This window comes from Mus caroli, unplaced genomic scaffold (assembly GCF_978045245.1).
Source record: "Mus caroli unplaced genomic scaffold, Mus_caroli_1 scaffold_2, whole genome shotgun sequence".
In the NCBI taxonomy this organism is placed as follows: domain Eukaryota; kingdom Metazoa; phylum Chordata; class Mammalia; order Rodentia; family Muridae; genus Mus; species Mus caroli.
Window position 1 is genome coordinate 153,588,803 of NW_028227257.1, and position 21,246 is coordinate 153,610,048.

The following is a 21,246-nucleotide window of genomic DNA, read 5'->3' on the forward strand; positions in this document are numbered from 1 at the left end:
GGGTACATGTGTCTAGTGACATAGACTGTATGGGACAGAGTATATAATGGAGATTCCAGTTCTAGTTTAGTAGAAACTAAAGAGAAGTGACAGCAGTATTCTATGTGGTCCTGGGTTGGACTCAGTCAGATCCCCTCCCCTCCCCTCCCCTCCCCTCCTCTCTGCTCCCCTTTTTCCTCCTCAGCCACATTTCTCCCCTTCCCCACTTACCCCCCTCCCCTCCCCCTTACATCCTTTTCTTTTTCTTTACCATAAAGGCCATTCTGGTTGTCTTTTATGTAATGCAATGTGCAGATTGGGTGGCATCTGTGCTAATTTCTTGACTGTGCTGTGAATATGTACGATGATGTCATTGTTCAGGAAATGCAGGCTCAGGTGTTTAGGGATAAAGCATATTGTGTGCACAGTTCATCTTTAATGTTGTTTAGAGGAAATTAGAGTGATATGGAGACAGACAGACAGACAGGTGCATGCATGTGCACGAGTTTATGTGAGCATGGGCTCATACATGTACACACACACACATACACACGAGAGAGAGAGAGACACACACACACACAGAGAGAAAGACAGAGAGACAGAGACAGAGAGAGGTGAAACACAGGAACCATGCTGGCATTGTCTATGAATGGTGATTCCAGAATGGGTAGTGACCCATGGCAGAGGTGGAGGCACAAGACTGGGACTTCTGTTCCCTGAGCTTAGCTGGGGCTTATGCTGTTTGTAACCCTGGCCTGTCACATCTGAATCCATTTGTCTACACTGCTGATAAGCTAGGGGTTGGTCCTATAGGGATGGTATGGATTGGCCTAAAGTCCTGAGTTGTGTTGGGCTGTGGGTTGCCTCTTGAATGCTGTGCTCAGCTATGCTGGGTGCTGAATGGTGTCCACATACTGTTTGCTCCCTGCCTATGATCAGAGGACAATACCTGCCTGGCAAACACCTCAGGAGCATGGGCCACTGTTGGTCATCTCTCTTCTTACTATGGGCAGACAAAATTTAAACCAGTCCTAAAGTCTGTGCTTGGGCCTTCTCCCCTCTGCCTGTCGGCTTCTTTAACATTTAAAAATTATTTCCTTGTTTTAAAGTGTAGTTAATTAATGTTTATATGTGCACTGTGTGTATGCAGTTTCCACCAAGGCCAGAAGAGGGAGCTGGATTCCCTCAGGAACTAGAGTTACAGGCTGTGTGAACTTGATGTGGGTGCTGGGAACCGCACCGGGTCCTCTTCAAAGATCAGCACCTGCTCTTAACTGCTGAGTCATCTCTCCAGTCTCTCTTGTCAGTTTCTTTATAGTTGATTTCTCCACAAGGACTAGAAGTTGACTATCTTGTCACCTCCTCTTCTCCCCAGACAGAGCTGGGTCAGAGCTGGCCTGGAGTATGATGGGAGATGTGGTGCTGAATGGAGCCACAGGTTTGTCCCTTTGAGAGTTACAACCTTTTGTTCCTACAGCCTCCTGCTGTGTCCAGCCTAGCTCCTTTCCAGGGTCCTGGTGGTCAGTGGCACAGCTCAGCTACTGGTTTTGGTTTCTGTGAAGAGAGAGGTGTGTGCTGTGAGGAGTTGTGTGTACACACCCACGTGGGCGTGATGCGCAGTTGTGTGAGGTGCTCTGTCGAGCTGACTCTAGGCCAGCGTGTTCTTTGCTGCTGTTGTAGTCAGCGTTGGGATGCACAGGGTACAGCAGGGCAGGGCGTGTGTTAGCTGACTTTGATTTGGTGTTCCACCCTTGGACCAACGTGGTGAATGGAACATTCTTTCCCCTGGGGAGGACAGAGGTTCTGAGCTCCAGCCCACCTCAGCCTGTAATGGGGATGTCTTCTGCTAAGCAGCTTAGTGCCTCTGCATGGGTACCCCAAGGCAGGGGCTTAAGGCAGATGTGACTGAAGTTTTCTGTGATGTTGTTTACTTACTAATGCCTCTCTCTCTCTCTCTCTCTCTTTCTCTCTCTCTCTCTCTAGTTCTTGTGTCTGAAGAATATTCGCACCTTCCTCAAAGTCTGCCATGACAAATTTGGACTAAGGAACAGTGAGCTGTTTGACCCTTTCGACCTCTTTGATGTCCGAGACTTCGGGAAGGTGAGTGGGCTCTTGGTGTGGGCTTGAAAAAAACTCTTGCACAGGCTGGCCAGTGCCAACCCGGTGTCACAGATGGGAACATGCTGAAGACAGGTGTGTGTGGCAGGGTGGAGTGGGAGGGCGAATCCTGCCTCTCAGTCAGGGGAACCACCCAAGCCTGAATCTAGGGGATATCATGAAGGCTGGTGAGGGAGAGGAACCAGAGGCCAGGCAGATGCAGATGCAAAGGCCCAGGAGGCCGAGACTCATTAGTGGCTTCCTGGTGAGCATGAGTAGGTTAGGTACCACCAGAAATATTGGTAACTCTTCCCCCCCCCCCCCCCCCCACAGGGTTTCTCTGTGTAGCCCTGGCTGTCCTGGAACTCACTCTGTAGACCAGGCTGTCTTCGAACTCAGAAATTCGCCTGCCTCTGCCTCCTGAGTGCTGGGATTAAAGTTACTGTCTGGCGGTAACTCATTTTTGTTTTGTAACCCCACCCTGGATTTCTCTGTTTAATGGCCCAGGTTGGTCTTGAATTCACAGAATTCTGTCTGCTTCTGCCTCCTGTAAGATAGTCTCCTGTAGCTTAGGTTAGCCTTGAACTTCAGATGTAGCTGAGGGTGACCTTGAATCTTTGATCTTCCTGCCCTCATCTTCTGGGTGCTGGGGTTACAGTATTTATTACCATTGGTTTTTGCAGTGGTGGGGATCAAGCTCAGGGCTTTCTTCACATTAGCTAAGTGCCTTACTGACTGAGTCATGCCTCCAGCCCTCCTTTTAGGCAGGGTCATGACTAGAATATCTTTTGGGTGGGGTCTGAGAGTTGAAGCGCAGACCTTAGCTTGTCTCCTAAAACCCCCATGCTGCCTGCCCTTCCCCCACAGCTTGGTGTGGCCTCTGAGCTAGCTGCTTCTGCATGCTGCTGAGGGGAAGCAGAGACAGGCATTCTCTGACTTCCCTGAGGACCATCCTCAGGGACTGCGTGTTTGAGGAAACAGCCATGAGTCCAGGATGTGAACAGGAGGGTAAACTTTTCAGCTGTAAATGCTGGGCAGTCTGGTCCTCAAGGGGCTCCTCTGTGAAGTGGTGTTCCAAGCCAGCTTACTGCTCAGGACCGGGGCTTCTGGGGCCAGTGCCCTCATCTGTCCTGTGGGTCTCCTTTTGAGAATCCATTTCTAGGTGGGATCAGGTTTTAGAGGTTTCTTTTGGCTATAAAAGCATAGAGAGGCTACTGCAGCTCTGACTCGAGGAGAGACCAAGCCTCTAGCAGTCAGCAGAACTTAGCACCATGCAAGTGATGTTGTAGGTTTGTCAGGCCTGAGAGATGCAAGGATGAAGGGGTCATGGAGGCTTGCACCAAGGTTACAGAAAGCTGCCAAGGCCAAGTAGTATAGAGTAAGGTCTCTGTGATACCCAGAGATCCTGGCAGGTGCGGGAGGTTCATGCACTATGGTGCACATGCAGTTATGATTCTCTCCATTTGGATGGTGCCTCCTTGGTGGTGCCCCGTCCTGTGAGTGGCTTCTCAGTCTCTTAGGTCTGTGGGATTCTCTCCTGGAAGTGGTTGAGATGAGTTTGCCACAGCATTCTGGATAGGAAAGGCTGATGGCCTAGATTCTGGGGAGGGCTGAAACACACGAACACACCCGTTCATGCTTGCACTAGGCATTGAGTAACTGTATAGAGAATGAGATGGGAAAACTAGAACACACACACACATACACACACACACACCAGGAATAACCATATAGAGAATAAGATGGGCAAACTCTAACTAAACCCACACTTTGTTCAGCAGTTCAGCCCTGGAGTGCTCAGTGTATAATATCATGTAATTTCATTTTGACTTTAATTTGCTATGGTGGAATGCATGATGTAAGGCACATAAATCTGGATTACGCACCCATCACTCGATCACTGGCCAACTGTGTGGCCAGGCCTTTCATAAAGAAGGGTCCCATGTCATCGTCAGCAGTTTTGATGAGGCAGCTCTGGCCCTGCAGTGAGCGCACTGTGCCGGCTACATGTGGGAGCTTCTTCTTGGCCTTGGTCTTGTCTCCATGGCCTTGTCTTAGCATAACTTATGGGAAATGGGAGTGGATGGTGGACTTGGACCTTGAGTCATAGGGTGGGGTATTGGGGCTGGAGGTGACCCTGCTGTGGAGACCCTGTAGCTTAGCTGAGGAGTAGGTCCAGCCTCATGCTCTGACCTACAGGAGCTCATAAGACCACCAGCCTTCTGCCTGTTGCTGCTTCAGACTCTTTCCATTCTTGAGAGTGGGCTGGGTGAATCAGGCTTCTCTGCACCCCTGCTGTGTGAACAGACACCTAACCCAGTGCCTCCAGACCGTGGTGTATGAGGCTGTGTGTGTGTGTGTGTGTGTGTGTGTGTGTGTGTGTGTGAGAGAGAGAGAGAGAGAGAGAGAGAGAGAGAGAGAGAGAGGTGTGTGTGTGTGTGTATGGGAGTGGAAGTGCCCAGCAGGTGTGTGTGTGTGTGTGTGTATGGGAGTGGAAGTGCCCAGCAGGTGTGTGTGTGTGTGTGTGTGTGTGTGTGTGTGTGTGTGTATGGGAGTGGAAGTGCCCAGCAGGCTGGCAGGCCAAGTAGTGTCCCTTCATGCTGAGTTGATGCTGTTAGCATCGTCTGACTTTCCAGTGCTGGTAGGAACCAACCTAGAATGTCACAGGGAGGTGCCAGCCTCTACCTGGGTGCATCTTTCAGTTATTTTATTTGCAAAGACACAGCATTTGTACCCTTAGAGGATAAAACCTGGTAGCTAAGCTGTGGAACTCTGGAACCCAGCAGACTGGGTATGTCTTTACTCTGTCATCAGCAAGCTACAACCTTGTGGATTCTCCAAGTCCCATTTGCAGATGGCGGCAGTGGGTGGGTGGGCATTGCTCTGAAGGTCTGTCTGGAAGAGTGTACATCTAATACCTGCTCTGCCCCTGCAGCTATCTGTGGTGCTGAGGCTGTGGCTCTACATCTGAGCTGACCCCATGGAGGCAGCTTGTGTGGTTTTCATGGTCAGTGCTGGTGCTATACTGTGTGCTGGGTGCTCATTCTGTGAGTGCAGGTGACCGGGTCTCCACTTGTCAGCCCTTGTGGCTCAACTTGACATCAGGCTCACTCATCAGCTTCTGCGAGTTGGAAAAGTTCCCATGCATTGCCCTCCTCCTTCCCTCTTATAGGGACAACCTGTGGTCAGCACAAGGCTAGACCTGGGGCTCGAGGAGGCTTAAGTGCTAGGCTGTGTATTGGACATGGGATCAAGTCTGTGTGTTAAAGAGGCTGGGTGTACTGTCAGGTGGGGCTGGACTGGTTGTGTTTGCAGGTCCTCATGCTGGTCATGATGGCTTCACCGCATTCTCTTTATGCTGGAGCTGAGCCAGGCAGGTGCAGTGGAGGCTTGGGAGGCCCATTACCCCTTGGTTCTGTTCTGTTTCTCTGGCCTGGAGTACCTGGGTAGGGAGGCTCTCTGAGACCCTAGAGCAGTGGTTCTCAACCTTCCTGATGCTGCAGCCCTTTCACTGTTCCTCATGTTGTGGTGATCGCAGCCATAAAACTGTCTTGGAAGTAGGAACGTCATAACTGTAATCTTGCTGCGGTTATGAATCGCAATGTTTGCCACAGGGGTTGTGACCCACAGGTAGAGAACCACTAACTCTAGAGCGCTGGGAAAGCTTGACCCTGGGAAGGCTTCTTAATGTCTCCTGCATCTGTCTCTCCTTCAGGTTCTGTGGTGGGAGTCAGGCTAGCCATGGGGAGGGGGAGGGGGAGGGGGAGGGGGAGGGGGAGGGGGAGGGGGGGGAGGGAGGGAGGGAGGGAGAGAGAGAGAGAGAGAGAGTGTGTGTGTGTGTGTGTGTGTGTGTGTGTGTGTGTCTTGGTCTTTGAGCCTTTGAGAGGGAAGATCAGTGCTGGCTCTTGAGGAATTACTTAAAAGAACTCAGCAAGGAAATGGATCCTTAGCATCTTGTCATTTTTAGTGTTGAGCGTTTTCTTCCTGATCTTGGTCTTTCACCCTACTGGTTCCAGCATGAGCTGAGGGATCCAGAAGTTAGTTCCGGAAGTGACTCTCTCTCTGGCTGCCTTCCCTGGTGTTTTTCCGAAGAGTTACATTAAAGATAATAGGTTTGAGTTCAGATAAGTTCTGTTTGGGAGATTTCCAGGGTGGCTGTGCTACACATAAGCCAGGCTCTGGCTGCTGGGCTCTGGCCTGGCTGCAAGGTGCCTGCCTACTTAGTGATGTCATTTGCTGGCCTTGTCCCTACCATCGTCTGTCCAGTTGTGGAGGCCCAGGGTGGGAGGGCTGTGGCCACACCATGGCTTCTTCCTGGGAGTGTGGAAACTAAAACCCCATGGAAGTGTGGTGGGGACCCTGGAGAAGCTTCTGTTTGCTTTCCTCTGAGAGCCCAGCTCCCGGAAATGACAGATACCTGGGTAGTAGTTGCTTCTTCCCTGGGATGTAGGCACTGCCTTTATGTCAGTCCTCTGTGTTGTGTCTTTGTTCTCTCCTGTTGTGGAACAGGAAGTCGAGGCTAACAGAGTGACCAGCTTCCTGCCCAGGGTCAATGGCTGTTTTTGGATTCCCATCTCTTTCAACTTGGCGCTGGGAGGTCCAGGACCATCGCCTTATGTCCTAAGCCTCACTTCCACATCTGTGCAGTGACTGCTGTGCCATCTTCTCCTGTGTGGAGGAGGCCCATTGACAGGCCCTTGTAGACAGCCATGGGCAATGCTGGAGCAGGGAACAGGGAGGGACCGAGACTGTTGCTGTAGACATTTTTATTTGTGATGGTAGCTACCATTGTTGAGTATGTTAACCTGCCTTTTAGTTGAGGTGAAGGTCACTGGGTTTCAAAAGGTAAAGTGTATACTTCAAAGAGTCAGAAAACAGGGGAAGGATGGGAGAAGGCAGGAGGGAGAGACAGAGAAGGGGAAGGGTAGTAGGGTGGTCTCTGTTGGGTGGCAAAGAAACTCAAATGGACAAATGCCTAACTGGGGTACTACTTAACATATCAAAGTAGACTCTGGTCACTCACAAGCAGCTGTTAGCGGCACCCTGATGGCTCTAACACTCTGCCCGCCCAGCTGCTACCCTAACCCTCTTCAGCGCCCCCTAAAGCTCTCTTTCCCTTCTTCCAGCTTCTCTTCCCTATATAACACAGCCATTTTGTCTACATGTCCTCTTGGTTCCCAGGTACTCTCCGTGCTCCCCCCCCCCCCCATCCCCGGGGTCCAGGTTAGTCTGGACCTCTCCCAGATGTGTTCTCCCTTGTAACCACACCTGGGGAACAGTCACATGCCTTTTTCATTTGTCCGGTGCCCAGACCTGGGAAGTGGCATGTATGGGTCCCTTTCCCAGGGACTTGGTCTCTCAGAACCAAGCTGCTGAGGATCTGACTCTCCTAAGGTATTGTGTGGATTGTTTGTTCCTGCTGCTTCCTGTCACCTACCAAATTTGACTCCAAATTCTGGAGCCAGCCTCTTCAGCTGCCTCCTCCCTCCACCGGCTCTTCTCTCATCATGTACTCTGTGAGTATCTATCTGGCTCCTGCAGCCCGCCACACCTCCTGGGCACTCAACTGCATCTTTCAGTCTCTCCGCTTACTACACCCTCCTGGGGTGCCTGTCTGGCCTTCTCTCTGGTCTGCTGTGCCCGTGTGGGCATCTCTCTACTAAAGACACTATACCATGCCTTTCCCCCACAGCCTCTCCCTGTCTGTCCACCTCTTCAGTTGTTCTCTTTTCTCCTCCTCTATCAGATAAGTGTCACCTCAGAGCTGCCTGCTTTGTCTGCTATTACAACAAAAGCCACACTGATGGACCGGGACACTCCTTTGACCCTACTGGGCGCCTGTCACATGTTGAAGGACACTTCTTCTCTGTGAGTGGGACAGTTCTCTTGGGCAAGTCTTAGTCTAGGGGAAGGCCTAGGATTGAAGGTAACTGTCACCATGACACCTCTTCTGCCCCCTTTGTTCTCAGCTCCCTCTGAGAGCTTCATCGCTTCCCACTAGGACCTGTGGCCCCCAGCTTTGCTAAGCTGTTCTGTCTCTTAATTCCCTTCTTGAAGTCCGGTAGCTTCCTTCCATCCTCCTGTGACAGCTGACCAGTGCTGTCAGGGAGCCCCTTAGGTCCTACTCATCACTGGAAAGTGTCACGCACGCTCGCGCGCGCACACACACACACACACACACACACACACACACACACACGGTTTCTCTGTATAGTCCTGGCTATTCTGGAACTAGCTCTGTAGACCAGGTTGGCCTCAAACTGAGTACTGGGTTTAAAGGCATGCACCACCATTACCTGTTTTTTTTCTTTTTCTTTTTCTTTTTCTTTTTCTTTTTCTTTTTCTTTTTTTTTCCTTTTCCTTTTCCTTTTTCTTTTCCTTTTATTTCCTTTTTCCTTTCCTTTTATTCTTCCTTCCTTCTTCTTTCCCTCCCTCCCTCCCTCCCTCCCTCCCTCCCTCCCTCCCTCCCTCCCTCCCTCCCTCCCACCTTTCCTCCTTTCCTCCCTCCCAGAAGGCCTTACAAGCCTTTTCTGGGCCGTCTGTGTTCTTCTTTTAGCTGTATGCTATCCTCTTTGCCTCCATCAGATCCTGGCCCTGCTAAGTGAGACTTGCCCTGGCGGTACACTTGACAGCCTGGCTTTCTGTCTTCCTGGCAATGTCCACAGTCCAGGGTCTTAAGTGCTCACTTACACTAAGTCCTAGTAGGGGTGAGTTCCTGCCAGGCAATGGCACACTGACGCCTCAGTGCATCCGTGTGACTCTGATATGACAGAAGCTTAAGCCTTAGTGTGGGAGAGTCTAAAAAGCATGGGCCCCTGACTGGACCAGGAGGTCTGGCTCAGTAGGGACAGGAGACTGATTGTTCCGTAGGAGGAGCCTTGGTTTCCAGAGGTCTAGGCTACTCATGTGTGTCCCTGCTGGGGTCTCACCTGGGAACCTGCAGCCCCTCCAGATGCTACAGTTGATACCAGCCTGATCTCAGACAGTCAGCTACTGATGTGGGTCACACCGGGGGATGCTTCTAATCCGTGCGGGCCCTTGACTCAGTAGAAATGTCGCTGCACTTCCTACTTCTGTAGCAGTTGACCTGGCCCTTAGCAAGACCTGGGCATGGACTGACAGGTCACTAGATGATTCTAGCATTGCTTACCCACAGGCCTGGTCTCCACTCAGCAGCCTCTGAGCCCCCGAGTCCTCTCACTTCATGGAAGTCATGACTGGTCTCTGTCACCAGTATCATAGACTGAGTCCTTTCCACCCGGGAGCTCCTGCATCCATGCGAACCTCAAGGAATAGAAAGGAGGGTGGTGAGGAGGCCAGGAGGTGGTTTGAGGACTGTGAGGGAGGGGGCAGTATGAAAGCTGGCCGGCCAGCTGCCTGGGTCTCAGGGGAAGGCGCTCGCTGACAGTGCAGCTGAGTGGTAGTACACTAGATAATGTCTAAGGCTTTGCTGATGGCAGCCACACAGTCTGGACACTTCTCCCCAGCTGTGGATCTTCAGCTTCTCTCAGTGAGGCAGGAAGTAGGGGTACAGAGCCCTACTGAGTCACCTCAGCCTCGTCTTTCTGGTGTGGCAGTTTGTTTAAAGGAAGGGAGAGTTCTGGAGATGCTTAAACAAGAGTTTGAAACCTCAGACTCCACATAGCCAAGCTGCCACCTCCAGGTGTCAGCCACATGGTGTCTGGAAGGGTGCAGTCCAGTCACTAGTGAGTCACTAGTGGGGCAGGGTATACACGGTGGTGGTGGGAGGTAGAGCTCACCTGCCCATCTCCTGCTATGCTTGTCAGGGGCCTTCAGGGCCTCTCTGTGTCCCACCATTCCTCTAGCACCTTACGGACCTTGGCTTATTTCCCGGGCCCTCTTCCTTAGGATCCCAAGCAGGAATCACTAGTCTATGTAGCATGTTCTACAGAGTGCTACAGCACAGCCAGCCCTGCACCTGACAGCCTTGCACCTGACAGCCACCTGTAGCTGATACAGGAGGAAGCCAGCTTGCCTCTCCAGATGTTTGTTTTCTTCCCCTGAAATAGCTGTGCCCCCACTCCCCCATTGATCTGTCCCCTCCTCCAGACATCTGCTGCCTTTTGTCCTCTGAATTTGACACAGGATGGGGTGGGGGGAAGGTCGTGTTTGCTGGTATTTCTGGCAGCCAGGTAAAGTGAGTCAGCTGAGAGTTTTTAACAGAAGAGCTCTGAAGCATACCCCAGATGTCACTGGGCTTGATACAGGCTGTCCCCCTTGTTGCTGCTACAGCACACTCCGTAGCACTCTGTGTCCCCATCCCTGAAATTGTTCTCAGAATCCTCATCCCTGAAACCTGCTGGGGGAAGGCACAGATGAGACAGCCGCATATCTTCTTGTGGTGTGTCCTTTAAGTGGCAGGTCTTGGGAGTTACACAGGGATTGTGCCAGTGTTGGCTAAGTGGGCAGGCCCCATGGCCTGTTCCAATTGCCTGGGGTGCTGGCCTTACCAATCCTCTGATGTCATGTCACACACCGACACTTTGCCCTAGTTACTGTCAGGTGTCTGGAGGGATGATTTTGGCATCTGTATGAATGGGTCTCCAGGCTTGTCTGGTCATAGACCCCTGATCTCCATACCCAGGCTTCAAGCCTCCTTGCGTCTCCACATTTCCCCCCTAATATTTGTTCAGGAAGTTTGCTGAGTGGGCCTTTTGCTCTCCTGAGACGCTCTGCTGCTGGCTGGTGCCTCTCACCAGGCCCTGCTGTGCCAAGTTCATTTGCACGCCTTGGCTTAATGCTGTCTGGGAGGTACTTGGGCCTTTTCGCAGCATCCATTTCGTACTAATTACTTATTAAAATGCAGCCGTCATGGATCGGAGCAGCCTCAGGACTCCCGGCAGAGCCCTGGCAGGGGCTGCTGGCAATGACTCTCCAGTTCCTGCTTGGAAGACTCTCCTCCACACCTCTGCTATGAAGGAGGTTATAAGCCACCCTTTCAGGGGAGCTTGAAGATCAAATATGCTGGGTGTGCATATGTAGAAACGAATATGTGCTCACCACACACACACACACACACACACACACACACACAGTCTACCTCTGGGTTTTAACTGGCAATGAGAGCATTTCATGGTCCTAGGGATGGAACCCATGGCCTTGTGCATGCTGGGCAGGGGCGCTAGTCCCCGCTGCACCGAGCTCTGAGGCTGAAGTTGCTTACTTTGGAGTCTGGGAAGGAAGGGAGGTGTGGGATGCTTCTGGTCAGTAGCTGAGATGCTCCAATCAGCACTAGCCTTGTGAAGAGCTCTGTGTGTGGGTCCCCTGGGCTTTTGGGGAAATAGGAAGGGTTGAGCTGAAGGTTTGAGGCTGAGAGGAGCCCAAGCTAAAGATTGATCCCTCTTTTTTAGTGTTGGTGATGAAGGGCAGGGCTCTGCTTGGAGGCAGTGGTGGTGGTGAGTTGGATGCTGGTGCCCCCGGGGGTTCTAACTCTGAGGAGTGCTGAGGGCAGTATGCCAGAAGGGATGGAAGCAGAGGGAAAAGCTCCGACGCTAGACGGTAAGGCAGAAGTGCAGTGGGCCAAATCAGTATGCTGGAGTGCAGGCAAGTGGCACAGGAAGGAAGCTAGCTTCTTGTGGACTCAGGCTTCGTGGGTGACCTGGCACCTTCCTCCACAGAGCAGGATTGGGCAGGAGGAGCACCTGCTGGACTGGGGAACTGGCCCACCGGCTCCTAGGTTTTTTGGTGCGCTTGGTGCCCTGAATCCTGGAACACTCAGTCATGTCTGAGGCTCCATATCTGTCCCAGCTCAAGGTGAGACATGGGGCCCAGTGCCTTATGTCCCTTCTTATGGACCAGATGGTCTCATACCAGTGTTCATTTGTAGGGCGAGTCCTCAGGCAAGCTCTCATGGTTAAGACACAGCCCCTTTGGTAAGAGCAGGCTCATGCTGGAGAGATGGCTCAGTCGCAAAGAGTACCCAAGTGCTCTTTCAGGCTCAATTCGCAGCCACCCACATGACAGCGCACACGGTCTGTAACTCTAGTTCCAGAGGATGGACCTCTTCGCTGTGTTCTCCGCTCTGCTCAGCCTGAGCTAGAGCTTGAAACCTCAATCACTGGGAAGGCAGAGTCTGGGACCACTGTATGGTGGTGGGCGTGGTGATGTAGCAGTGGCACTGGTGGCTGAGGTGTTTTTAGGATTTCTGGGTTTGGTGGGTGGGGTGAGAAGCTTGGGAGCTATACCTGCAATGGATGGGAGGTGCACGCTGGCCCAGTGGGAGGTCGACTCCACTTAATGTAGAGAAGGTGGGGCAGGACAGGGTGGGTGGGGCTGGAGCTTGATGGAGACTTGGGCTTTGTTTTGAAATTTTTAGGAGCGCAACTCCGTTCTGCTAAGCTACAGGCCAGGACACCAGGATCAATCGGAACACTTGAGAAAGCATGTGAGAGGTCCTGCACCGTGCCAGGGTTCTGGGAGACTGCTCTACTTGTGAACTTCCTCCTTGCTTACTTAGGATTTGGCTCTGAGGAAATAGGAGCCCACATTCTAGGAAGCAACCACAGACAGTCAGACAGGCAGACAGACACTCCAGGAGTGCTGTGGTCACTGTGTGTCACTGCGTGTCACTGTGTGTGTGCGCGCTCATTACTGCTTTCGTTGTACCTCAGTCTCTGGTGCAGAGTGCAGGGCCACCCTTCCTGTCCTGTGAGCATCCATTAAGAAACATGTCTCTGTCATCTCTTGCTCTGGTGTCTTTCTGCGTAGTCCCCACTTGGGGCTGAGAGGCCTGGTTTTCCTTCACTCATCCTGGGGCAACTGGTGCAAGGCCTTTTCTTTCTGGTTTTTGTCCACAGTTAATTAAGCTTTAATTGGCTAATTGTTTTTCCCCAGTGCCCCGAGCATTAATTGTGTCTAGTGAAGCCTGACAGTTTGATGTTTGCAGCAGAAAAAGCTGACTGAGACAAGGAAGGAGAGCAGAAAAGGTAGCAGTGTGCAAGGCTCCTTGTAATGCTGTCATTTCAGGCCACCTAGGCTGACCTTTCTCAGGATGCACTGCTGAGGTCGGTAGGAGTCTATCACAAGCTTGTGGCCAGCCCACGGCAGCCTCAGCTGTTAGGCCAGGCCTTCTGGGTGTAGAAACATCTCTGGACCCACAAGGCGTATGCTGTGAACCTGGAGCGGGGATCCCCATGGTGCTGAGGAATATTGTGTGGATCTCTGGATGTGGGGCACTGTGCCTCACTGCCTGCAGTGGGGGTGATGGGGGGCACTGTGCCTCACTGCCTGCAGTAAGGGTGATGTAAGACATGGTACCTCACTGCCTGCAGTGGGGGTGATGTGTGGCACTATGCCTCACTGCCTGCAGTGGGGGTGATGGGGGGCACGGTGCCTCACTGCCTGCAGTGGGGGTGAGTTTGGAACAATGCGATCCCCTGAAGCTGGGGTGACATGGGGAGCTGTGCTGATCTCCTGCAATTGGGGTGATGTTGGGACACTTAATCTCTGCTGATTCGAAGTGTGGGAACCCTGGGCCCTTCTGCTCTTCTGCATTTTCTCAGTTTGTTTTCTTCTTTTCAGATATATCCAGTTTTTGTCAAGTTGACAAAAACCAACCCAGTACCGACTTCCTCGACAGAGCACGCACTGCACTGTTAGCTGGCACATTAGAGTCAGCTCGCGTCCTTGTGACTATTTTGCAGATTAGGCTTGGCAGGAGCTTGCCAGGGTCGGTGTGGGTCAGCCGTGATGACTTGTGCTTATCCAGACCTGCGGCTTAGTCGGCAAGGGGGCTGATGAGCAGGAGAGCCAAAGGCACTTGTTGGGGATGTGCTAGGGCTGCTTTTGGTATTAGAACCTTAGGATGCTGAAGGATGGAGGCCTGATGGGAAGACATTGCTGAGTGTCCGATGACAGGGCTGCTTCTTGAAGGAGGGTAATGGCTGGTGTGCCTCAGTGGGTGGCTGAACTGGAAGATTTACTAATGGGAAAACACTGGGCTGGAGGGCTAGCGCCACCCTCGCTTGTGTTGGATGTAAGGACTAGAACTGTCCTTAGCCATGGCCAGGCTGTGACTGCTTGCTTGGCCTCCTTCCTATCGACGGCGGCCCTTCAGAGTCGTCTCTGGAAGGTGTGTCAGGCCAGTGGCTTCAGTGACATTCTCCTGTAGTTCACTGATGCCAGCCACTGCACCCTGTGAAACTGTCTTGAGGTGTGTGGGTTCCCGTGTCTCCTTAGAGGTACAGGTGGTTGTAGGGTGTTCCCTCTTAGTTCCTCATCTGATCCCACAGACTGTCAGGCCTCAGTGTTATACCACAATAAGAAGGGCCTGAGCTCTGGGCTGGAGTCATAGCCCTCAGGTGTTTGGTGAGGCTTGCTGGGCACAGATCTGAGGAACTATCCATTCACCCGTCCATCCCTAATGGACTCCTCCAGACAGGATGAGACAGTCCTGCCAGGCTCCCGCTGTCTCAGACCCCAGAGCTTGCCTGTCTAGGTCTTTTCATGTCATAGGGTTGAGGGCACAGGTTTGGGAGGCCTATGAGGTTGAATCTCAGCTTGGTCCTCTCTAGGGATCCTTTTAGAAGCCTCCCCTTCTCCTCTTGGGGCTGTACATTCCCAATGATTACACATATTAAGGGAATGACATTATTAAGTAATTAGTTTTCTCACTTTTTAATTAATCAGAGGCTAATTATAAGCTTCATCTATAATTAGAGTTTCTGACCCCCCACTTGACAGCTTTGCCTCACACAGAGGGCCCTTGAGGCTAGCCAGGAAGGGTGGGCACGAGTTAAATTTGGGGAGAAGTATGATTAGGGTATGTGGAGCCCCTGGAACCCTCAGGGCCCCTAGTGTCAGCCCTTGTCACTGGGGAAGACACAACTCTTTTTTTTTTTTTTTTCTTTGAGACAGGGTTTCTCTGTGTAGCCTTGGCTGTCCTGGAACTCACTTTGTAGACCAGGCTGGCCTCGAACTCAGAAATCCGCCTGCCTCTGCCTCCCAAGTGCTGGGATTAAAGGCGTGTGCCACCACTGCCCGGCTAAGACACAACTCTTAACAGAGACACCTGTGAAGCTTGTGCTTGTTTGTGTCATTGACAGCAGAGGAAGTGACAACCATTGGGCTGCACTACTGAGCTGCAGGGTGAGGTTGGGGGACTTCTAGAAGGCACACCCAGGTACCAAGAGGGTAGGTGTCTGCTTAGACCTCCCTGATTGTCTAACTGGGATGAAGGGGCCCTGGGTACCTCTGTCTAGTGACCAGGTCTCTTGTGACATTGTTGTCTCTGGAGCCTGGTGCCCGGGTGGCCCAGTGCTACCTCTTGAGAAGATGGCTGGCTGCTTTAGTCTCTGGCGGGATGCAGGTGGCAGAGTGGCTGGTGAGACAGCTCTTAGGGGTCTGCCAGCCAGTGCTCGGCAGTGGGATGCCAGGGCTGATTGGTGGCCTGCTGTGGGCTAGAAGCTGAGCCTGCTCTTTATATGATCTGTGCCTCAAGGTTTGTCCTCAGGTAGCCTTAGCTGGGGCAATAAAACCCCAGCCTGGCCTTCTCCACTGTTTCTTCCCTGTGAAGCAGTAAGAGTCACCTTGGCCCAACCTTACCTGCCAGTTTCTGCTTTGCTCAGGCATAGAGGTGAGTAGACCTTTGGCCTGCTGATTTAGGGTTTGTCAAGAGAGATGCTGGCACGCTTGGGCTGGGCAGGGATAATGGAACGCTAGCCTGGTTTATGCAGTGTGAGGTTGCAGGATTGATGGCTAGCTGGCAGGTGCGAGAGGCCACTTTTGCCTACCCTGGGACGCCATAGAGTATGCTGGTCTGAGTTTCTTTCATGAAGCTCACCCTGTACTTCTGATTCTTACAATGATTGAAGACTGAAATATCTTAGCTGGTGGCAGAAATGCCCCAACAGAGGCGGAATGTTCCAGAAAAGTCCTAGTCCTGGTGCCTTCCCTCACTAAACTTACAGCTTTTGTTTCATGGCTTAGAAAGACAGGGAATTGGCAGCTGCCCTGACCACTGAGTTCAGCCAGACCCAGTGTTTCCGGAGCCCTTCTTCGTGGGCAGCCAGGGCTGGGTGGGGACAGGCCCAGCAAACCCCACAAAACCAGTAGCCCCTGATGTGATTCCTAAGCCAGCCAGACCCTGGTGAGGATGAGGTCCAAACCAACCTTACTGCCCGTTTAGTGCCTGTCTTACGACAGTGTTCTAAAAGTGAGGTTTGGGGTGGCTCCAGTGTTGGGGCTGTGAAAGACTCAAGAACAGCACACAGGCAGGGTTTGACCTGTTAGTGAACAAGCAGGAACATGGAACACACAGCGGCATGGCCCAAAGGTGGCTCCCGAGGAGGCTGTAGACTGACTAGACTCTTGATTCAGACTGGCCTGGAGAGAGGAGGAGAGCATGAAGTGACTTGAAGGTACAGTGGTCACCCCCTCCTCTGGACCTGGGAATAGGATTTAAAGTTGGCTTCTATGTGTGTTAAACATGGGATATTGGACATCAGTTTGCTGGGGAAAACTTCACTGTCCCGTCTCATCCCTGATTTAGTGTTTTTTTTTATTCATACGTGTGTCTGCATGCATACAGATGCCTAGGAAGCCAGAGAGGGTGGCAGATTCCCCAGAGGTGGAGTTACAGGTGTTTGTGAGCTGCCTGATGTGAGTGTTGGGAACAGAACCCAGATCCTCTGCAAGAGCAAGTGCTCTTTACTTCTGAGCCATCTCTCCAACTCCCTGCCCATGTCTGTGGTAGGGTTTCACGTAGCCCAAGCTGGCCTGGTATTTGCTAAGTTCCCAGGCTGCCCTGGAACTCACAGACCCCTGCTTCAGTCTCCCAAATGCGGGATTGGGATTGTGTTCCGTGCAGCCTGGTTTGCCAGCCTGGTTTCTTGTCTCCAGAACAGCAATAACAAGGATGCCAGCACAGGTGAGCACGCGGAGGATTTCTGCTGTCCCCAGGGTAGGTGGGGCTCAGGAATTTGTGTCACTCTGATGTCAGCTCTCATTTGCATGTGTGCGAAGGTTAACATTCCATTCTGTGAAGGCTCTAACCTGGGCTCTAGAGTGTTCTGGTGGTTGGTATGAGCTGGAGTGGCGACTGGGCATGTACCAAAGGAGCTCCTGAGACCCACCACCTGTTCTGTGTTTTCTGCTCTTTTCTCCTCTAGCTGAGACTCTGCTCTGCCTCTGAATAAGGAACTCCATGGCCAAGGACGATTCCCCTTCAGTGTCCTAATGGTCTCCATATTAATTTGTTGGGAGGAAATCACCCGCTCTGAAGGTCTTCCGGGTAGGAAAGGAGAGGTGTCCTAATACCGTGAGCCAGTCATTGGGAGAAAGCAAATTAGACCATGTTTAATGCTGTCGAGTCCTCATCGTTTTGGAAATGGAATTGGTGAAGCGGGAAAATGAGAGATTGCAGATGCCCTTCAAGGGAAGTTGGGAGAAAGAGTAGTATACATGGAGACCAAGGGCTAGCCTGGAGCCCAGGCTGGGCACTGCAGGTCTCTACTTTGCCTAACTGGGCTTGGGAGCAGTGGATGGTTGCCGGTAGTATCTGGCATTTTCACGAGGTTGGATGCATTCCCTCCCCATCCTGGCTTCTTTTGTAACCAGATGCCCCTGTTAGGGCAGATTGCTCCTCTCCTGAGTTTTTGTTTTGTTTTTAGTAAGCAGATTGGAGGGGGCATTCACAGGAGGGGACTCAGAAGAAGAGGCACATCGGCCCTTGCACAGTGCCAGCCTGGATTGAGCCTGCAGGCACAGATGTGGTCTCTTACAGCTCTGTAGGTACATTGAGAGGGACAAGTATGTTGTTTTCAAGTTGCTAAATGGTTCCTTGGAGATTGGGTCTTTGCAGATTAAAACTGATAAGTGACAGCTCCATCTCTTGTAAATAGCAAAAGCCCTTCTAACAGAAACAAAACAAAACAGCGCTATTGTTCTTATGGTGGGCTCCCAGCTCTCAGGTAGGTCATAAGAAATACTCAGCTTGACAGTCTACCTTGGAGAGCCGCACCTTGCACTTAAGAGTTAGTCTCTGTTGGAACAAGTGATTGCTTAAGCGCCTCTCAGGCCCTGCAAGGGCTTCTTCTGGGACAGGACATCACCTGGGAGACAGGGAAGGTGTGCCAGCTCAAGTCTCTTTTTATGAAGCTAATAAAGTCACTGTGGCCTTCCCTCCCTTGTTCCCTCATTTGATTCCTGGTCTTTCAAAGTCCCAGCGGCAAACTCCGTTAACAGCGGAATCTGGTAACCGAGCACTGGAACATGGAACTATAACTCAAAGGCCACTGGCCCAGTGACCCTGCCCTGCCTGGTCCTCAGCCTCTGTCCACTGCTGCCCACTCTGGTCCAGCCTTGGCTGGTCTCGTGGCTCCTCTGGTTTCTCTTTCAGGCCCCCCTGGCTGTCTACCCTGTGAGCGCACTCTCTTCTCCCTCCACTGCTGGCGCGTGATCCTCAACACTTGTGCTGGTTGTTCTGAGGGTTTTCCTCATTGACTGCTTACTGCTGCTCTCACAGGGTGCTGTCCCTGTAAGCAAGGGTTTTTCTCATTTACGTCTTCTGACAGATCACTGGCCAACATGGCCCCTTAGATGTACAGATGAAAGGAAGAGAGGAAGAAGGAAGGTAGGCTCCACAGGGAAGGTTCTAGAAGTTGTTAAGGGCATGCTTCCTTTCCTTCCTCAAACTGTAGCCAGGGGACAGGTTCTTTCTGGAACACAGCTGCTATTTACTGGTCACAGTCTGGGCTCAGCAAACAGATCTGAGGATTACACAGTGCCAGGCTCTCCCGGGCCTCGTGTGTGCCCCAGGGAGGTGATGCTCACATTTGCCTGAGGGGAATGACGTAGAATTCTGCTTTTTGTATCCCAGGGAGGTGACAGGCTGTGGCTCTTACAACTATAATAGGGAGGTGATGTGGGGCCCCAGCCCTCATGGGTGCTCAAAGTTCCCCCAGGGAGAAGGCATAGGAAGTAGCAAGGATGTGGGTGTTTTGTGTGTGTTCCAGGGAGATGATGGGAGGTCCTGTCCTCACATAAGCATCAGGAAGGTGATGTAAGTAATGTTGTTCACCTGTGCTGCAGGGACGTGACATGGGGCTCTGGTGCTCTTGTGTGCCTCAGGGAGGTGACGTGGGAACCTGCCCTCACATGTGCCCTAGGGAAGTGATGTGGGTACCACGGTTCACTTGTGCCCCAGGGAGGTAACACGGGCTCTGATGGAAGTACGCTGGGTGACTTTTGACTGGATTTTCTCTCTGGACTGAGAATCCAGAGGAACCCACTGGCGTGTCCACTGTCTTCATGTGGACCCTAGGGCCTGACCCCCCTCAGTTTATCCAGAGTTCTGTAGTGTGGGGTGTTGTCTGGTGTCCCAGTTCCACAGAAGTAGTGCTGAGACGGCACCACTTGTAGAACTATAGTGGGCTGGTATCCTTGTAGTAACTGGTGGGGCAGACTGGAAGGGGACCTCAAGGCCACCAAGGCTATTCTGGTACCCAGTTCTTGGATCCTGAGCCTGACTCCAGTGGGTGCTGGAGGTGTCTTCTAGGTGTGTCTGGATCTTGTATCAGGGACCAGAGTATGCTGAGGAGTCTCCAGCTGTGATGTCCTTGGGAATATTCCAGGATTACTTTAAGGGATGTGCCATCCATGTTCATAGGATCAGATCCAATGACAGCATCTCCTGGCCCAGTCCGAGGAGGCTGCTTGCAGATGTCTGCCTCTGGGCATGCTGCAGACCATGCCTCATACGTCAGCCAGTCTCTACAAAGCTGGAGGTCCGGGAATGCCAGGATGCTCCTGTAAACTGGTCCCAGTTGTTGTGTTCACTAGTGAATGGAAGCTCTGTGGTCACTTCAGGGAGTTAGATTTGAGGAGGACTAGCCCATACTTCCAACGTAGAAATAGAAGCGGAGAGCAGGACCTGACCCCAGTACCCAGCAGCTGCTCTGCAGTTGGCCTCTGACCTCCACTCCTCCCTGCCCCTCCCTGCTAAGTTGTAGATACTGGAGAGGGGACTCTGCACACACAAGTCTTTTATTTGTTATTGTTTTTGTTCTCAGCTGAATAGGGAGCCCTTATAGACCCTGCAGAGTCCATCCCTGAGATGTGCTCTGTCTTGAGGGAATCTATTCTTTGCCTTCTAGTTTTGTTTTGTTTTTTTCCCGTGTGCCTGTGATGTGTGTTTGTGGTTGCCTGTGCACGCACGTGGAGGTCTGAGGTTGATAGAGAGCTCATCAGTATGGCTAGTTTCACTAACCACCTTGATCTAGAGATCCCATCTCTGCCTTTTGAGGCTAGGATCGCAGGCTGGCCAACCACCTGGTGTGTGCGTAGACTCCAGGGATCTAAACTTTAGTCCTCAGGTTTGCAGGGCAAATTCTTCACCCCAAGCCATCTCTATAGTCCCTGGGATTTTTCAATTCTAGTGCACATCTGTGCATGTTCATGCAGTGTGTGCTTGAGTGCGATGTATATGTACGTGGTGTGGAGGGCCAGAGGACAACCACAGGTCTCTCCCTCTTTTGAGACAGGCTCTCGTTGTGTCTGAGCTCACTCATTCCGCTAGGCTGGAAGGTCTGCCATTGAGGCCTAGGGATCTTCCTGCCCACTCCATGCTGGAATTACAAGTATATTCCAACAGACTTAACATTTTCCCCATGGGTTCTGGGGATCGATGTCAGGTCCTTGTGCTTGCAAGGCAAGCACTCTGCTGATTTTCGAGTTCCTTTCCCACTGATTTAAAATGTCAGCATTATCTTTTCCCGTTTTCTGTATTTTGTCTGTATTCACAATGCTGATGTGTGGTTTGCAGGAGGCTTTCAGAGCTTTTCTTACTTTGGGGCACTTTCCTTTTTGAGACTGTGTCTCACTGTGTAGCCCTGGCTGACCTGGAGCTTGCCATGTAGACCAGGCTGGCCTTTTTGCATGTGTGGGCAGACAGTGACCCCTCCTTTCTGCACCTCTGCTTTGGAGGAGGGTAACATTGCTGCTCTCTGCTCTTTGCCAGGCTTTGATGATCCTCTAAGGAAATGTAGGTTGTTGGTTACAATGTGTCAGTGGCCGAGGTTTTATTGAGTGGTGTTCTGCTCAAATCCCTTACAGGGGGGCTGGAGAGAGAGAGTTCAGTGGTTAAGAGCACTTGCTGCTCTTACAGAGGACTCCAGTCTGTAACTCCAGTTCCCTTTAACCCATCTTTTGGAG

General features: G+C 51.9%; 1 protein-coding gene across 4 annotated transcripts in view; it reads left to right on the forward strand.

Moving 5' to 3' along the window:
• Vav2 (vav guanine nucleotide exchange factor 2) overlaps nt 1-21,246 on the forward strand; it is a 163,809-nt gene that overhangs the window by 39,110 nt on the left and 103,453 nt on the right. For all 4 annotated transcript variants that reach the window (XM_085835084.1, XM_085835085.1, XM_029469945.2 and 1 more), the window contains exon 2: nt 1,963-2,079. In XM_085835084.1, coding sequence (XP_085691210.1) covers nt 1,963-2,079 — 117 coding nt within the window. The remainder of the gene's footprint in view (nt 1-1,962; nt 2,080-21,246) is intronic.